Genomic DNA, 18111 nt, shown 5'->3' with positions numbered 1-18111 from the left:
GTGGGGTGTGTGTGGGGCAATGGAAGCTGAGTGATAGGGTCTCTCCAAGTGATTGCCAGAAGTGATAATCTTACAAATAGTCCTTTGCATTTATATCATGCTTTCAACTTTAAAAGGATCATCATGCTGATTGTGTGAACTTAGGCAAATCATGAGAGGTAGAGCAGGAAGGGTTGAATCAGTGCTTAGTTCTTGTGGCCCTTTCTTACACACCCAGGGAAATGCTGATCGCCACTTTGGGACCAGGAAGCAATTTTTCTCCAGGCCAGTTTGGCCCCCAGTGATCCTGGAGGGTTTTTTTTTTAATCATATTCTGGGTGTGGAACAGGGGTCACTGGGGTGTGGGGGTATTGGTGAATTTCCTTCATTGTGCAGGGGGTTGGACTAGATGACCCTGGAGGTCCCTTCCCACTCTATGAGTCTATGATTCTATAATTCACCCAGGCTGGCTGTGGGCACACCAGCACCTCTGTCAGGCAGAAACACCTGAGATCCTCCCCCTCCCCTTTTCCTTCACCAGACTTGGAGGCGAAGGGAAGGGAGGGGGGGAGAGAATGGATCCCAGGTGCTTCTGCCTGTCAGAGGGGCTGGTGCACACTTCCGGTGATGTCAGGGGGTGTGGCATATGCTAATAAGTTATGCTAATGAGCTCCTGCAGCTCTTTTTCTGCGAAATGACCCCTGGTGACGGAGATAAAAGAGGTTGTGAGATGGGGAATCTGCTGCCCTCTCCCTTCTATTGTACACTTCTGAGCAGTAAAACATCACCCTAGTTCTCTAGTATTGAAGCCAAAACAGCACTCTCCACTGTGTGGCTTATCTTCTGCAATTAGCACTTTCTAGCATATCTGATAGAAGAGATGGGTTCAGGCGCTCCTGATTAATTGCACAGTATTTGCTTTCCTTCCACTTCTGTGGCCTGGAATTAATTAGTTTATCCCTCTTATGCCTTTCATGGACCAAAGCATTCTTTTTGTGCAAGATGTATATGCTTGAAATTGCATGAGGAAGGGTTGAAAGGACCCTGGACATTTAGCGATCACTAGAAGGCAAAGATAGTGCTGCTTCCCTGAGGCCTTTAAACATTATCAAATCATTAATTCCTTATCAGTCACATTTATGATGCTATTATTTCCGTACCTTTTAAAGCTTATGCCTACCTAAAAAGCAAAGCTGACCTATTTATTAATTTTGTACAAGATTTATAACCCAACTTTTAGCCCAATTAGGGCCACCAAGGCAGTTACCAACTAAAACTGGAGCAGTATAAGAACAAATGAGTTGAAAACATATCTATGTCGAGAGAGAGAGAGAGAGAGAGAGAAATTAAATACATAGGATTGGAAGGAGGGGTTGTTGAGGGAACACCAGATGAAACAAAAAAGTCTTCACTGGCTGGCAGAAGGCAATGATGGAAGGTGACAGATGAATATCCCTAGGGAGAGATTTCTACAGTCTTGGCACTATGACCAAGAAGGCCCTCTCACAGGTTGCCACCAGCCTGAACTCAGAAGGCAGGGGTACCCAAAGCAGGCCATAGTGGTCAGGTACCTCAAACCATAGTGGTCAAGTAGGTTCATACGGGAATAGATTATTTGTAATGTATTGAAATGATTACATGAATCACCTCATAGGACTCCCATGTTAAGCTTCGAGCCAGACCAGGGCTCCTCTGAGCGAACTTCCTATTGGTCGCTTCGTAACAGCGACCAATCAGAACGATACCATTCCCTAGGAGGGAAAGACTCCCATTGGTCTTTATTCTAGCAATCTCATTGGTTGTTATTTGTAAATAGGCGTGGCTACATTAGCCCGGTTATGTTTAAAAGGAGCTTAAGCTCCCACTGTTTTCTGTTCTGGTTTCTTACTGAGTTAGTGCTTGCTCGTTACTTCCAATAAAGCTGAATCACTTGCTGAATCACTGTACGAGTCCTTTGTTAGCGCGATCTAACAATTGGCGACGAGGATGGGATGTTAGAGTAGGTAGGCAGCCCTGCGGACATCCACACTTCGGACTCGGAAGAAAGCGGGCAGAGCACAGCAGCCGATCCGGCGGAGGCGCCACCAGCTCCGGTGCCCAAGTCTCCCCCGATGGCTGGAAGCCAGAAGTTCGAGTGCTTCGAACCCTCCTCAGAAGACTGGGACTCCTACCTGTCCAGGTTCGAGTTCCATCTGGAGACCCACGACATCACCGATGAGGCGAAGAAACGAGCATGCCTCCTGAGTTCCTGCGGGAAGGGGACCTTCGACATAGCCAGGTCGTTGGTGGCCCCAACTGATATAAAGACTGTCACCTACGCTGACATCACGGAGAAGCTTAAGGCTCACTATTCTCCACAACCGTCGGAGATCGCCTGCCGGCACGCTTTTTACAAGCGGAACCAGGCCGGAGGCGAGACCATCGCAGATTTCGTGGCGGCCCTTCGCAAAGCCGCACGGCCATGTAATTTCCACAACGTGGAGGAAGCCCTCAGAGACCGTCTCGTCTGCGGTCTCAAAGATGAAAGGCTGCAACAGAGGCTGTTCGCCCGCACCACCCTGACCTGGGCAGTGGCCTACGAAGAGGCCGTGGCCGCGGAAGCAGCGGAGAAGTCCACGAAGGAGGTCCGCCAGCGGGTGGCAGAGCCCAGTATACACGCTCAACGAGACAGCGAGGGCGAAGACGCGGATGATGACGTCAACGCGGTTCGAGGCAAGCGGACCCCAGCGAAGACTACCAACGTCAAGCCTTGCTCCGGTTGTGGCGGGAAGCACCAGCGCGGCTCCTGTTGGGCTCGTGATGTCGACTGCAGAGCGTGTGGGCGGCGTGGTCATCTGGCCAGAGTCTGCAGATCAGCGAAGAAGGATCCCTCAACTAACAACCGGTCAGCGCAGAGGGGCACTCCAGTCAGCACCCAAGGCAAGACCCGTTCCTCAGCATCGGAAGCAAGCTGCCAGTTGACGGCGACCTTGTCGAGCGCATCGGCCGTAAATCGCACCAGCAGCCAGGGCAAGATCACCGTGACTCCACTCCTCGACGGCCGACCCTGTACAATGGAGGTGGACTCAGGATCGTCCGTGACGGTGATTTCTGCCGCGTCCTGGCGCCAGTTGTTCCCGAACCGAAGCCGGCGGCGGCTCCAGCCTGCGGGAACCAGAGTGTCCGACTTCCAGGGCAACCGAATTCCCTTGGCCGGACGGGACTCTGTTACTGTTGAGTATAAGGGGAAATGTGTTAAACTGTCATTCCTGATTGCAGAGGGAGACCGGGTTAACCTGCTAGGGTTAGATTGGTTTGAGCCATTGGGCATCGGTATTTCTGGGATTAACAGGATGTCTGAAAATAAATGGGGCATGCTGTACGACCTGTTCCCTGATGTATTTGCCGAAGGGTTGGGAAGGTACAAGGGCCCCCCGGTTGCGTTTGACTTAGATCCGTCAGTCAAACCTATTAGGTTGAAGTATCGGAAAGTACCTGTGTCTCTCAAACATAAGGTGGAAAAAGAGATTGACAAACTAGTTGAGCAAGGGGTTTTAGAGCCAGTACCATACAGCAAATGGGAGACCCCGATCGTAACCCCTGTCAAATCAGATGGGTCCATACGACTATGCGCCGATTACAAATGTACGATTAACAAGGCGCTGCAGCAACATTCGTACCCGGTCCCGGTAATAAGCCACATTTTGGCTTCCCTGGGGGGTGGCAAGATTTTCGCCAAATTTGACCTGGCCCAGGCATACCAGCAGTTGCCTGTCACCCCGGAGGCTGCCGAGGCCCAAACAATTGTAACCCACCAAGGGGCTTTTAAAGTGAACAGGCTGCAATTCGGGGTCAACGTAGCACCTGGGATTTTTCAGGGCCTCATGGAACGTCTACTAAGGGGGGTACCTGGCACAGTGCCCTATTTTGACGACGTGCTGATTGCGGGCGGGTCTGAACAGGAACTACTGGACCGGGTTAAAGAGGTCCTCAGGCGTTTTCAAAATGCCGGCCTCAGAGTTAAGCGCTCAAAATGCACGCTCGGGGTGGAAAGTGTGGACTTCCTGGGGTTTCGCATTGACGCAGAGGGAGTCCACCCCACGGATGAGAAGGTATCTGCAATCCAAAACGCCCCCAGGCCGGTGAGTAAGAAGGAGCTCCAATCCTTTTTAGGACTCCTGAATTTTTATCATGCGTTTTTACCGCATAAGGCATCAGTGGCGGCCCCTTTGCACGCGCTTTTGCACAAGGAGGCAAAATGGAAGTGGGGGCAGGCCGAGGAAAAGGCTTTTGTGGGAGTCAAGGAGCTGCTGACATCTAATGCCGTACTCACGCATTATGATGAACACAAGCTCCTGGTGTTAGCTGCTGACGCTTCACCGTTTGGAGTAGGCGCAGTTTTAAGCCATCTGATGCCTGATGGGAGCGAAGCGCCTATCGCTTTTTATTCTAGATCACTATCTGCGGCAGAGCGGAACTATGCCCAGATAGACAAGGAGGGTCTGGCGTTGGTAGCGGCTGTCAAAAAGTTCCATGATTTTATTTTTGGCAGACGATTTTTGCTGGTCACTGACCACAAGCCGCTACTGGGGATTTTTGCGCCCGATAAGCAATTGCCAAACATCATGTCCCCACGCATGCTTAGATGGGCGATATTTTTGCAGGCTTATGATTTTGACTTAGAGCACCGGCCTGGGAAAGCGATTGGGCATGCGGATGCCCTCAGCCGGTGCCCGGTGCCGGACATTGGCGCAGACCCTGCCCCCGCCTGTGAGGTCTTGGCAATTGAGGAGCTTCCTCGACCCCCGGTATCATCCAGGGACATTGCAGCACACACGGCCAAGGATAGCGTGCTGTCCCGAGTATTAAACTGGGTTTGGAGGGGGTGGCCGGTTGGAAGCGTTGAACCGGAGTTCGGCCCTTACAAAAGCCGTCAAAATGAACTATCCATTTCTAAGGGCTGTGTATTATGGGGGAACAGGGTGGTGGTTCCTGACAAACTCAGGACGAGAGTGTTAGAGTCGCTGCACGAGGGTCACCCCGGTATGGTACACACCAAAGCGTTGGCCAGAGGGTATGTCTGGTGGCCGGGGCTGGACAAAGAGATCGAAGAATGGGTACGAGGGTGTCCCAAATGCCAGCAAGTCAGACCCGATCCCCCACAAGCTACACCCCAAGGCTGGGAGTCATCTGGTAAACCCTGGGCCAGATTGCATATAGATTTTGCTGGCCCTCTCCAAGGGCAAATGTTCCTAATTGTGGTGGACGCTATGTCCAAATGGCTGGAGGTCGTGCATATGAAATCGACCACATCACTTGCTGTGATCCATGCGCTCCGCCGACTTTTTGCCACCCACGGGTTGCCTGACGTCATCGTCAGTGACAACGGGCCTCAATTTGTGTCTGAGGAATTTAGGCTCTTCCTCACGAGTAATGGCATACGCCAAATGACTTCGGCCCCTTTCCATCCGGCATCTAATGGCCAAGCCGAACGGATGGTCAGGACGGCCAAAGAGGCCCTGGGTAAAATGGACGAAGGGGACTGGAGCCAGAGGCTGGGCTCCTTTCTTTTGCTGCAGCACACCACCCCCTGTAGTGCTACAGGCCGTAGTCCGGCCGAATTGTTAATGGGGCGGAGACTCACGACCCGTTTGAACCGTATGCACCCAGACCTATCAGAAGATCAGTCCGAGCGTACCACTGCGCAACCGAAGGTGCGCATGTTTGAAAAAGGGGACAAGGTTTTCGCACGAAATTATGCAAACGGGCACTTGTGGCTTCCTGGGGTTATATCCGACTCTGTGGGTACTCGAATGTATGTGGTGCAGTTAGCTGACGGTCGAATATGGCGGCGCCACATAGATCAGTTAAGGAGACGTTGGGCTAGGGACAGCGCTGACTCTCCGACGGCTGAATCCCCTGATGTCGAGTGGACACCCCCAGAGCAGGCGGTGAGTACCGAAAGGCCCGGTACTGTCCCCGAGTCAGGGCAGAACCCTGTGTGCGGGGCTGAAATCCCAGTCGAGTCTGTGCCTGATCCAGGCTGTAGTGAAACCCACTCTGACCCACAACCTTGTCTGCCCGTGGTGCCTGCACCGCTCCGCAGGTCCCAGCGTTCGCGGCAAATGCCGACTTATCTGAAGGACTATGAGTGTAAATACTGTTGGAATAACTGATGTACAAAGGTTGATTGCATGTATGTAAATAATAAAACAATTGGGATGATGGCTTAACTTAGGGGGGAGGAATTGTAATGTATTGAAATGATTACATGAATCACCTCATAGGACTCCCATGTTAAGCTTCGAGCCAGACCAGGGCTCCTCTGAGCGAACTTCCTATTGGTCGCTTCGTAACAGCGACCAATCAGAACGATACCATTCCCTAGGAGGGAAAGACTCCCATTGGTCTTTATTCTAGCAATCTCATTGGTTGTTATTTGTAAATAGGCGTGGCTACATTAGCCCGGTTATGTTTAAAAGGAGCTTAAGCTCCCACTGTTTTCTGTTCTGGTTTCTTACTGAGTTAGTGCTTGCTCGTTACTTCCAATAAAGCTGAATCACTTGCTGAATCACTGTACGAGTCCTTTGTTAGCGCGATCTAACATTATTCTTAAGGTCCATTGGTCCCAGACTGAATAGGGCTTTAAAAGTCAACAGCTGCACCTTGAATTGGGCCTGGAAACAAGGCAGTGAGTGAAGATGGACCAAGATTGGAGAGATCTGGCCTGCAGAACCCATTCCAGTCACCATCCTAGTTGCAGCATTCTGTACCAACTGAGGTTTCTGAACACTTTTCAAGGGCAGCCCCATATAAAGCACATTGCAGTAATCTAATCTAGATGCGCCACAGTGGCCAGATCTTTTCTGCCCAGGAAAGGCTGCATCTGACTAACCAATCAAAACTGTTGAAAGGCACTCCTAGTCATAGAAGTATGGTATACTCCCCCTATCCATCTCCCAGTGCAAGTCATCTACCAGGGAAACCAAGGCTGTTTCCACCCCATATACAGGCCAAAAACCAGATCGAAAAGTATCCCAATAGTTCACTTCATCCAGAAAACCATGGAGTTGTCCAGCCACCATCTGCCAAATCACTTTGCTTAATAATGTTATGGTCGAGGCTAGTCAATAAATATTTAAATATTTTGGGTCCAGGGTATATTTCTTTAGGCATGGATGCACCATGCCTGTTTTAGGGCTGTGGTAACAATCTCCTCAAGGAGGCATTAAACTACTCAGACCCAGTCAGCCAGGCCCTCCCCCACAAAAGATTTTAAGCAGGCAGGAAGGTCAAAGCTCGTAGGAGCAGGTGGTAGGCCTCAAACTTCCACAGATCCGGTGCACATCCCTAGAGTGAATAATCTGGTAAATATTCCAAACCACTAGACAAATCAGCACCCAGATACCATCTGACCTTGTTACTGCTGATTTATAGAAGATATTTTATTTGCAAAGCATTGAGCAAAGTGGTCATGGCAGGCCACCAAGCAGTCCAACTCCTCCTGCAGACTGGATCCCAGTTAGGGTTGCCAGTCCCCAGGTCCCAGTGGGGGTCCCCCCCAGTTTTCAGGGTTTCTGTCCACCACTGGCCAGCTGGTCGGCAGGGGAAACCCCACCCTCAAACAGCAACATCGGCGTGTGACGTCTCGGACTCAGTGAGGTCACTCAGAAGTGACATCATCACGTTGGGGGTGACACGTGGCAACCAGTTTGAAGCTAGTTTTACCATAGGGTTTTGCCCCAAAACCAGAGTGTCTCCCCCAACAGATAACATCACTGCATCGGAGATGTCCCAGAATACCCCCCAAATCCCCCCCCCCCGCTGGTGCAACAAGGGGACCTGGCAACCCTAATCCCAGTAGGCCTCTCACCACCCAGAACAGCTCCACTGGCCTACACTGTGCAGATGCAATGGTGGCAGAAAAATGCTGTTTCTTCACCACCATCACTGCTACACTTTAAAAATAGATTTAGCCCATACCTTGTTGGATTTGGCCTAAATTTCCCTCCACTAAGCTGGACCCAAAGAAAATATCAAGAAAAACAAGAGTGCTTTTTCACTCATCTTGGGCTGCCTTACAACAAGGGTAGGCAGAAGGTAGACACTACTGGACCACCCAGTGAGTAGGGTTGCCAGCCTTCAGGTGGGGCCTGGAGATATCCCGGAATTACAACTGATATCCAGACTACAGTGATTGATTCTCCTGGAGGAAATGGCAGCTTCAGAGGGCAAGCTCTATGGTATATCTTAGGCAAAGTCCCTCCCCAACTTCCTCCCTCCACAAGCAGTGCCCTTAAATTTCCATGAATTTTCCAGGCAAGAGTTGGCAACCTGATGAGGCGTGTGTCCCCAAGTTGTCTTATGGACACAACACCATTTTAAGGAGTGAGTTGTCATCCAGGAATTCCTTTAAACTACATTGTGGGTGTTCTGGTCAGGATAACCTCAGTTCTGGGGGAAGATGGGGTTTTGTCTACCGCCTGTGCTGCTTTTCAGACTTGAAACAGAGCTGGGGGAAGCACGCAAGAGAAGAAAGCCCCCCCCCCCCCGAAACATTCCAACTCTCATTAATGGTAGTGTAAATATGAAATAATGCATATAAGACCACCATAAATACCTTAGCTCCAAATGGTTACTTGACCCTGTTACACTGGTTCCCAGCGTGGGCAATACCACCCCCTGAGGGTGCTGGAATGATCCAGGTGGGTGGTCAGAGTCTTGGGTGCAATTGGGGGGTGTTGAATACAAATAAGGGGGTGGTGGAAGCATAAAGAAAGAAGAGTCCAGAACCTATCTAAAGCAGCCTTTTGGCGGTAGGCCAAATAAGTTTGGGAACCTATGCCTGAAAGATATTAAATATACATTTTTACCATCTCTTTTCTTGAAATCTCATAATGTTAATCCTAACAAGGAAGGAAGGAAAGGACTGCATAAATTTATTCTCCGTAGACAAAAGAAGGAACCATAATTTTGATGTAAATTATTATTTGTGGTGCTCTGGGAGGGGGTGCTAAAATATTGTGGGAATTGATCTAATGTTAAGACTGTAATCCTGTGCATGCTTACTTAGGAGAAAGCCCTGCTGAACTCAGTGGTTCACGCTTCCAAGTAAAACGGCATAGAATCAAGTCAGAAGGGACACTCAGAGCCAGCATGCATATGCTATTCCCACCACGATCAATCACAGGTCTGACTGAAGGCTGAATATTTATCCCAGTGGAGACAGTAGAAAAGCATTCTTATGACACCAGATTCAGGTTGAAAACAGATATAAAGATTTCTGCCAAAGAGAAATCCTATATGGCCAGATATCTGTCACCAGCATAAACATGGGGTGCCTCTCTTGGTTTCAGTGATGTCGTTACCAAAGGCCTCTGGTCTTATCATACTTGTCATACTGAGTGACAGATATGATCCCTCTCTCTGGGGCCCATTCCATGACATATTGTTTTAAAGGAAGAAAGTCAAGTCTGCCTAGCCTTGTCTCAGGCTCTTAGATGAGTTTAAATTCAGATGTGATTTGGCAGCAACAATGGCAGCCTACCCAGTCTCCCAGGACTCCAGAAAATATATATTCTACCTGTTCTGAAGGTGAACTGCAGCAATCTCACCACCAAAAAATGCAGCAGGATCCCCCCCCCTTTCTAATGATACATTAGAAGGAAGGAAGGATTTTTCCCATGTGTTCGTATGTAGAAAGAAAAGTTATATTCCTGAAGCAAACAAGATTGGCTTGTAAAAGTAAAAGAGTACGGCAAAGAGGAAGGAGAGGAAGAGGGCTGAGTGAGGGAATCGTTTCTCAATACATTTTGTCCTCTGGAGGGCTATAAATATTCTTACAGAATGGGAAATCTATAATGTGTTAAAGAAGTCATGTTTAAACATCAATTAATTTGTATATATCAGTTTCAGCAGTATTTATATTTCATCCAAGACAGTAAAGCAAATTTAAATCTCGGAAACACAGAGAGAAAAGGGGAGAAAGAGGGAGCAAAAGAAGAGAAGGCTAAAGGAAGGGTTTGAAAGAGCCCTACCCCTGAAGATGGGGAGGGGTTTATACTGAGGGGGGGGTTCCTCTCTCCCCCACTGAGGCCCTTGCTCAGCATAATGTGGCCAGTCAAGTGAATGCAAGGCTTTTAAAAGGCTCTGGCAGGGGCAGAGCCATCTAAGCATCTCCACCAAAATGATTAGGAACCTGTGTCCAGCTCCATCTCGCATGGGGACCCCTCTATGTGGACCGTGACTCTTATTTTGTTGGGGGTGTCCCGGGGTGGCCACGTAGACTGCTGTCTCTAGTTTTAGGTTGGCCGTCCCGATCAGTTTGCGGCGGAGCTTGTGGTCTCGTACACCACAGACAAATTGTGTGAGGATGATGTCCTCCACATCCTGGAACTCGCAGTCGATTGCAAGTTGGCGAAGTTCGGCCATGTAGATGGTTGCCGCCTCTCCTGGCTTTTGGGTGTGCACTAGCAAATCTACGCGCTTGACCATCTTGGTCGGTTTCCGCGCTAAATAACCTGTGAGGGCCTCGATAATGTCCTCATACGGGGTCTCGGCCAACTTCTTTGGAGCAAGGAGGCCCTGGGCCAGGCAAATGGTGGCCAATCCACATGTGCTGAGGAGTAGAGCTTGTTTCTTGCCTGTGTCAGTGACCTCCTGGTAGTCGAAGAAGTTGGTGAGCTGCTCCACCCACGCTTCCCAGAACTCAGGCTTTGCTGGGTCAAAGACTTCGAGGTGTCCCAAGGCGGCAGCCATGACTCTCGAGCGAAGCAGGGAGCGGTGTCCTGGGGTGCGGTGCATGTTGCGGGGCTGCTCGTGAGCGATGCGAGTCGCAGCAGCTTCTGATGGATCAGTGCTCGGTGCTGGGCTGTAGGAAGAGTCAGGCTTGCTCATCGGGATCCCATCCTCATCACCAGTGAAAAGTACTGGTTCCAGACATGTTGGTAAGTGAAACAGCTCATAGTTTATTTCGGCTCGGGAAAACAAGACAAGGAAAGCAGGACTGGAAGCCTGCTTATATTCCCATTGTGAACCACACCCAAACACACACACACACACGTGATAGGATTATTTACAGTGCACTTGCATCCCATGGGTCACTCTAGGATCCAGACCACCCGATTGGGTGCGTTCTAGGATCCGTGCTGGCTATTGTCTAAGAGAGCAAAGCTTAAGCCTTTTGCATGGCTGTGTGAGGACCCGACCACGTGCGCAGTCTATGTAAGAACACAACAGCTTCAGTATCTGGGGAAAGTGATGCTGATGAAGCTGAGACCCAAAGCACAGAATTCTTGCATGTTTACTGGAGCTTCTCATATTATTCTGGTAACACAACAAAGAACCACACTACGGTTGCCAACCTCCAAGTGAGGTGTGGAGACCTCCTGGAATTACAACTGTGCTCCAAACTACAGAGATCAGTTCTCCTGGAGAAAATGGCTGTTTTGGAGGGTTGGCTCTATTTATTTATTTAGACTTCTATCTCGCTCCATTCCCTGCCAAGTAGGGCTCAAGGAGGCTTACAACAATCAAGATAGAATCCTTCAGCATATCACAACTTTAAAATCCACATTACTATAAGTTTAAACCTAAGACTTCTCTACTACATCAGATGGCATCCTAATATCCATCACAGGTAGACAAGTGGGGCAGCCAGTGCAGAGGCAGAAAAAGGGGAAAGGGGGAGGGGAGGGAAAAGGGAGGCCAGCAGATCTCTCCCACTGTCACTGCGCTCAACCATATGCCGGCCAGCCCTGTAGCCAGGATTTTTTTCAGGAGGGGGCACCAGGGGGCACTAATTAAATTATGGGAGTCATGATGCAGAAGAGTGGAAAGAAGGCAGGTGAAGGGAAAGGAGAATCCCGAATGCCAAACACTGCTGGGGGGGAGGAATAAGAGGGACGATCTCACCCCCCTCCTTTCTTCCAAGCCTCCACTGCCACTCTCACCTTCTCTTCCATGGCTCTTCCTGCTGTGAGCTGCTCGGCCACAGCTGGAAGTAGAAAGCTGAGGGGCAGCCTTGCCGGGCTCTCTTCTTCCTCTCCCCGAAGGCTGCGGAGCCAAGGAGAATGGCCCACCAGCTGCAGGCTTGCAGTGCAATCCTATGCAGTGTTGGCTTGGAAGCAAGCCTGACTCATCTTCCCTGGGTCATACAGCCATGAAAGTGTACCTTGGAGTCGGAAGGGGGAGCAGGTGAAGAGGTGAGAAAGAGAAAATCAGCCTCCATTCCTGAGGACTGGAAGGTAGCAAATGTCACTCCCATCTTTAAAAAGGGTTCCAGAGGAGATCCGGGAAATTACAGGCCAGTCAGTCTGACGTCGATACCGGGTAAATTGGTGGAAACCATTATTAAGGAACGAATTAGTAAGCACGTAGATGAACAAAACCTATTGAGGCAGACTCAGCATGGGTTCTGTAAGGGAAGATCTTGTCTCACTAACCTGTTAATGTTCTTTGAGGGGGTGAACAAACATGTGGACAAGGGGGATCCAATAGATATTGTTTACCTTGACTTCCAGAAAGCTTTTGATACAGTTCCTCATCAAAGGCTCCTAAGTAAGCTCAAAAGTCATGGGATAAAAGGACAAGTCCTTTTATGGATCAAAAACTGGCTAATTAATAGAAAACAGAGAGTGAGTATAAATGGGCAGTTCTCTCAGTGGAGGGGGGTAAGCAGTGGGGTACCGCAGGGATCAGTACTTGATCCACTGCTTTTTAACTTGTTCATTAATGATTTGGAGTTGGGAGTAAGCAGTGAAGTGGCTAAATTTGCGGATGATACGAAGTTGTTCAGGGTGGTGAAAACCAGTGAGGATTGTGAGGCACTCCAAAGGGATCTGTCAAAGATGGGCGAGTGGGCGTCAACATGGCAAATGGGGTTCAATGTGGCCAAGTGCAAGGTGATGCACATTGGAGCCAAAAATCCTAACTATAAATACACGTTGATGGGGTCTGAACTGGCAGAGACAGATCAAGAGAGAGATCTTGGAGTTGTAGTAGATAACTCACTGAAAATGTCGAGACAGTGTGTGACTGCAATAAAGAAGGCCAATGCTATGCTGGGGATTATTAGGAAGGGTATTGAAAACAGATCAGCCAATATCATCATGCCCCTATATAAATCAATGGTGCGACCTCATTTGGAATACTGTGTGCAATTCTGGTCACCACACCTTAAAAAGGATATTATAGCTTTGGGAAAAGTGCAGAAAAGGGCAACTCGAATGACAAAAGGGTTGGAACACTTTCCCTATGAGGAAAGGTTAAGGCGCTTAGGGCTCTTTAGCTTGGAGAAACGACGAGTGAGGGGTGACATGATTGAGATTTATAAGATTATGCATGGGAAAGAGCAGGTAGAGAAAGAGGTACTTTTCTCCCATTCTCACAATACAAGAACTCGTGGGCACTCCATGAAATTGCTGAGCGGTCGGGTTAGAACGGATAAAAGGAAGTACTTCTTCACCCAAAGAGTGATTAACACTTGGAATTCACTACCAAAGGAAGTGGTGGCGGCTACAAGCATGGACGGCTTCAAAAGGGAATTAGATAAGCATATGGAGCAGAGGTCCATCAGTGGCTATTAGCCACAAGGTATAGATAGGGACTCTGGGGCAAGTGATGCTCTGTCATCTTGGTGCTTGGGGGGGGTCAACAGTGGGAGGGCTTCTAATGTCCTGGCCCCACTGGTGGACCTCCTGATGGCACCTGGTATTTCTGGCCAGTGTGTGATACAGAGTGTTGGACTGGATGGGCCTTTGGCCTGATCCAACATTGGCATCTGTTATGTTCTTATGTAAAGTGTGTTCCGGAGGCTAACCCCTACAGCTCAGCTTCAGGCCTGCTGCTGCTGTTACTGCCTCTTCCTCTTGTTGAACCCGGCACCTCACTGTGGAGGAGGAACTCGCTGCTGGTGCAGGGGCAGTGAGGCACCGGGGCAGCTCATTCTCAGCTCTTGCTGTCTGTGCCCCTTGGCTCTTGCTGGTAAGGTGTGCAGCACACCAGGGGTGGGGCTCATCCATGGGGGGGCATTGCCCCAAGTGCCCCACCAGTGGCTATGGCCCTGATATACCCAGTGGAACATCTTGGTCTTACAGGTCCTGCAGAATTGGATCTATGGTGGTATACTGCATGGAAGTTCCCCTATCCCAAACCCTGCCCTCCTCAGTTTCTACCTCAAAATCTCCAAGCACTTTCCAATCTGGCATTGGCCACCCAACACCTGTATGTTTGCCTGTAAGTTTTTCCTCACAGGGCAAATAGGAGCTTAGGAAGACCAACTGGGATGAGGAAAATGACATGTCAATGCAACCCCTAGAATCATAGAGCTGGAAGGGACCTCCAGGGTCATCTAGTCCCTGTGACATGACAGACACAGTTCAAATGAGGGGATCCCACAAGTGCCATTTATTCTTTTAAAACCTGCAAAGATCTGTTCCTGGATCTTCTGAAATTGCATCCAATTTATTTTGAGACATGGAATGCAAGAGACAGAAAAGAAAGGTGGAAGCAAAGCTGGGGAACCGGAGGGGAAAGGCTAGCTAACAGAGAATGAAGTAAAGGGAAAGCACTGGCCCTGAACAGTAGCAGGAATGCTTTTCTGCCGTTAACACAGTGGTGCCAACATGAGAATTCAAAAAAAAAAAAGAGTCCACAGACTCTAGGAAAACAGATGCAAGCTGATGAGGAGAAACATGAAAACAGAATCTGAGGAGCATATAGCTACATTAAAACGGACAATAAAAATTTGTTTAAATACATCAGAAGCAGGAAACTAGTCAGGGATTCTTGACGGGTGAATAGGCAGAGTGTAGCAAACTGAGTGCCTTCTTCACTGCAGCCGTCACTGCAGAGGATGCTGGACAGATACTTATGGCTGAACTGCTTTTCAGGGACAAGTCAATTCAAGAGATAAAATTATAGGACTAATTGACAACTTAGAACCTGGCGAGTCATAAGGTACGGATTATATAAACTCGAGAGTTATTTAAGGCTTGAATGCAAAAGTGTTGGTCTTCTAATAAAATTTGCCAATAAACTCAGCCCTTTGATCATAAGAACTGGAAGGTAGTGGACAGAACGCCAATGTTTAAAATGATGTGCGACGTGGAAGCAAAAGAACTTTAGGCTCATTTGGCTAATTTTAATGTTGAATAAACTGATAGAGAACATGATCAAACTATAGAAAAGTATACCTTACTCGTGAAGAATCGTCATAAAGTATGTAAAGAGAAGTCCTGCCTACCCAACCTTTTGATGCGTTCTTCTAGTGTCCACAAACATGTCAGTCAGGGAGCTCTGGTAGATGTTGTAGTCCTGAACTTTGAAAAAAGCTTTCGACAAAGTCCCTTCCCATGGGTACCTGGATAAATTTGTCTGTCACAAGCAGGTCCTCTTATAAATTAGAAAATGTTAAAGAAAGAACAAGGTAGGAACGAACACTGAGATGGTTGCTATTTAATTTATTCATAAATGATCTGGAGTCAGGGATGATTTCTACTACATGTCTGAACATATTTCATAAACAGAGAAGTCACATAATGGCTAATAGAACGGTCAAGACTGTGAGGTGTCCCTGGTTCAACCCTCATCTTTACTGCACACTCACAAGATGGCCTTAGGCAAGCGGTTCTCTTTTAGATTCACTGCCTCATCTGTAGTACTGGGATGATAATACCGGCTTTCTTTAGAGGGTTGTTGTAAGGATAGGAAACGTATGTGAAATACTTTGAACACTGAAATTGCTATTTTAGTATTTTAAATCTTCTTTGTCATTATTACTGTCTTGCATTCTGCAGGCAGGCCTGGTCATGTCTCCTCTGGAGCAGTGGCATCAAGTCCAAATAGTGAGGCTTGGGGGCACTGACAGGCACTGGCAGCCAGGAGCTGGAGGCTGGAGGCTGGGGGACACAGACTTATGCCTAGTGGACCAGTTGATCCCATAAGTTTCCCCTCCCAGTCAAAGGCTTGAATAGGCTGAGAGGGCAGCAGCTCTGCCTGCCTCATCATGTCCAGGCTTAACTGGGACCAGAATCCTACCAAGGATTATCTGGATCATGATGTGACCCAGGAGGTGGAGCACAGCCTGCCTGCCTGCCTGCCTGGCAATGCACCTTTGCTGGGCTATCTTGGCACAAGCCCCCCGCCTCTGCTGCTCCTGCCAGGTGGAAACAGATTCTGGTGGGTTTGTGGACTGAGTCCTGGGCTGGTGCTTCGTTGCCCCAGGACTTGAGGGGACAAAGGGAAGTTCTGATGGAGAGGCTCTCACCGCAGGCTCCCCAAGGTCAAGTTCTGGAGCAGATGGAGCAGGGGCATCTACTCTGCAGGGGTCCCTTGGAGTTTCCTGATCTCCCCCAGGCCGTGTTTCTTGCTCCTCAGACTCTTCCTCACAGCCTTCCAAGTCAGAGTCCAGAGCCAGCTCAGTGGGGGCAAGACAATTTCCCTTACCTTTCCCCCCATTACATTAGTTTTCTTTCCAAATATGGTAATGTCTCCATGGCCATAGCCAGCAGTGGTGTGCATGGGGCTCCCCCCCCTTAAGCATCTGCAGCACACACACACCCCACAATCTTCCCCATTCTTCCCTTTTCTCTTCCCTCTGTTGTGGGTGGGTGCGGCTGCAGTAGCGGGCTGCCAAGTGTGCTGCGCTGGCCACGGGCTGCATGTCGACTTCTACGGTGAGGCTGTGCTGGGCCAACCATGAGGGCACTGCTGCTGGCTGCGCAGGGTAGGGAGGGCAGTGCCTGGCACGCTGCAATGTGTCCCGCTGCATAAGTCCTGACTGCCACAGCAGCTACGCGTCTAATGGCTACAACTGTGGCACCGATGGCTGGAGCTACACCAATGTGCGAGTGCCGCCTGCAGGCCGCCAGCCAGTGCACCCTGCAGCAGGGACTCCCCACCATCGGGGCAGGCGGGGCTGGCTGAGGCCTGGAGGGCGCTATGACTTTGCTCCCCACCAGGGTGCTTGGAGCTTGGGTTTCTGACATTGTAATAGTTATGAATGACATGAGGGTGTATCCTAAGAAAAATTGAAGAATTTTCCAAGAACAACAGTCACCAAAGGCTTATTCTAATACTTCAGGATGCTGTCATACATTAATACTTATTATTCTTTACTGCTTCCCCTCCCTCTTTTCTTCTCAAGCAATCTGACAAGAACTGCTTGCACATTTTCATTTATTGCTCCGCAATGAAAAGGACTAGAAACTTACTTAAAAAAAAATTAAAACTAGGAATTCGGGAAGCCTGATAGATTTGTAATGCTGTATTATAGTGCTGTAACAATATGTCAATTGCCTTTTTTTTTTTTTTTACCAGAAAGAGCCCTGGATGGTGGGAACTGGGGCAGGGAAAATGGCACTGATGTGGACAGGAGCAGGAAGATCACTCCAGCTTTGCTGTGATCTTTCCCAAAACATCATAGTAAAGCAGGTTTGGGCAAGATCACAGGAAAGACAGGGGAAACCTGTGAAGTGCATGGAAGCACCACAATGCTGTGGGGTAGCAGGGGGGGAACACTATGTTCCAATAGCATCCAAGCCAGGGAAAGCAACCCATGTGCAAGCATGCTGATATGCTTGAACTTTTCAAAAAGACTGGAATAAAACAGGTTTGGGAAGGAGCATATTGGGAAGGGGGTGGGAACTTGAAAACAGAAAGATTACAGCAAAAGAAGGATAAGAAGAGTTTGGATTTATACCCCATCCTTCACTACCTGAAGGAGTCTCACAGTAGCTTACAATCTCCTTTGCCTTCCCCTCTCCACAACAGACACCCTGTGAGGTAGGTGGGGCTGAGAAAGCTCTTTCAAGAACTGCTCTTGAGATAACAGCTCTGAAAGAACTCATAACTGACCCAAGGTCCCTCCAGCAGCTGCATGTGGAGGAGTGGGAAATCAAACCCAGTTCTCACAGATTAGAGTCCACACTCCTAACCACTTCACCAAACTGGCTATCATGGCCTTGTTTGGAACCTCCCTCCAAAATACTTCAGTTTGGAAGCAAAAGCAAAGAAAAACCTCCGTGTGGAATCAGCCTCAGATCTTGGGAATGGAGTGTTAAATCTTGAAATCTGTTAACTATGGAAATGTGTGCCTTGTCCATTTATTGCTATCATAGGGCCAACTGAATTTACTTTTTAGTAGAGAAATTC

At 48.9% G+C, this 18111-nt stretch overlaps 1 protein-coding gene across 1 annotated transcript; it reads left to right on the top strand.

Annotated features, from left to right (window-relative positions):
- Positions 1-3464: 3464 nt before the first annotated feature.
- On the top strand, positions 3465-9073 carry LOC107107526 (uncharacterized protein K02A2.6-like; the record flags this gene model as incomplete). Its single annotated transcript, XM_015407837.1, has 3 exons — positions 3465-4649; positions 4800-5456; positions 9032-9073. Coding segments are annotated over 3 exons (1884 nt in total), but the record flags the coding sequence as incomplete, so codon positions are not given.
- Between the last annotated feature and the right edge of the window lie 9038 nt (positions 9074-18111).

The sequence above is a fragment of the Gekko japonicus genome, unplaced genomic scaffold (genome assembly GCF_001447785.1).
Source record: "Gekko japonicus isolate JY-2015 unplaced genomic scaffold, Gekko_japonicus_V1.1 scaffold3420, whole genome shotgun sequence".
Lineage (NCBI taxonomy): Eukaryota > Metazoa > Chordata > Lepidosauria > Squamata > Gekkonidae > Gekko > Gekko japonicus.
This window is presented reverse-complemented; position numbering and strand designations above follow the sequence as displayed.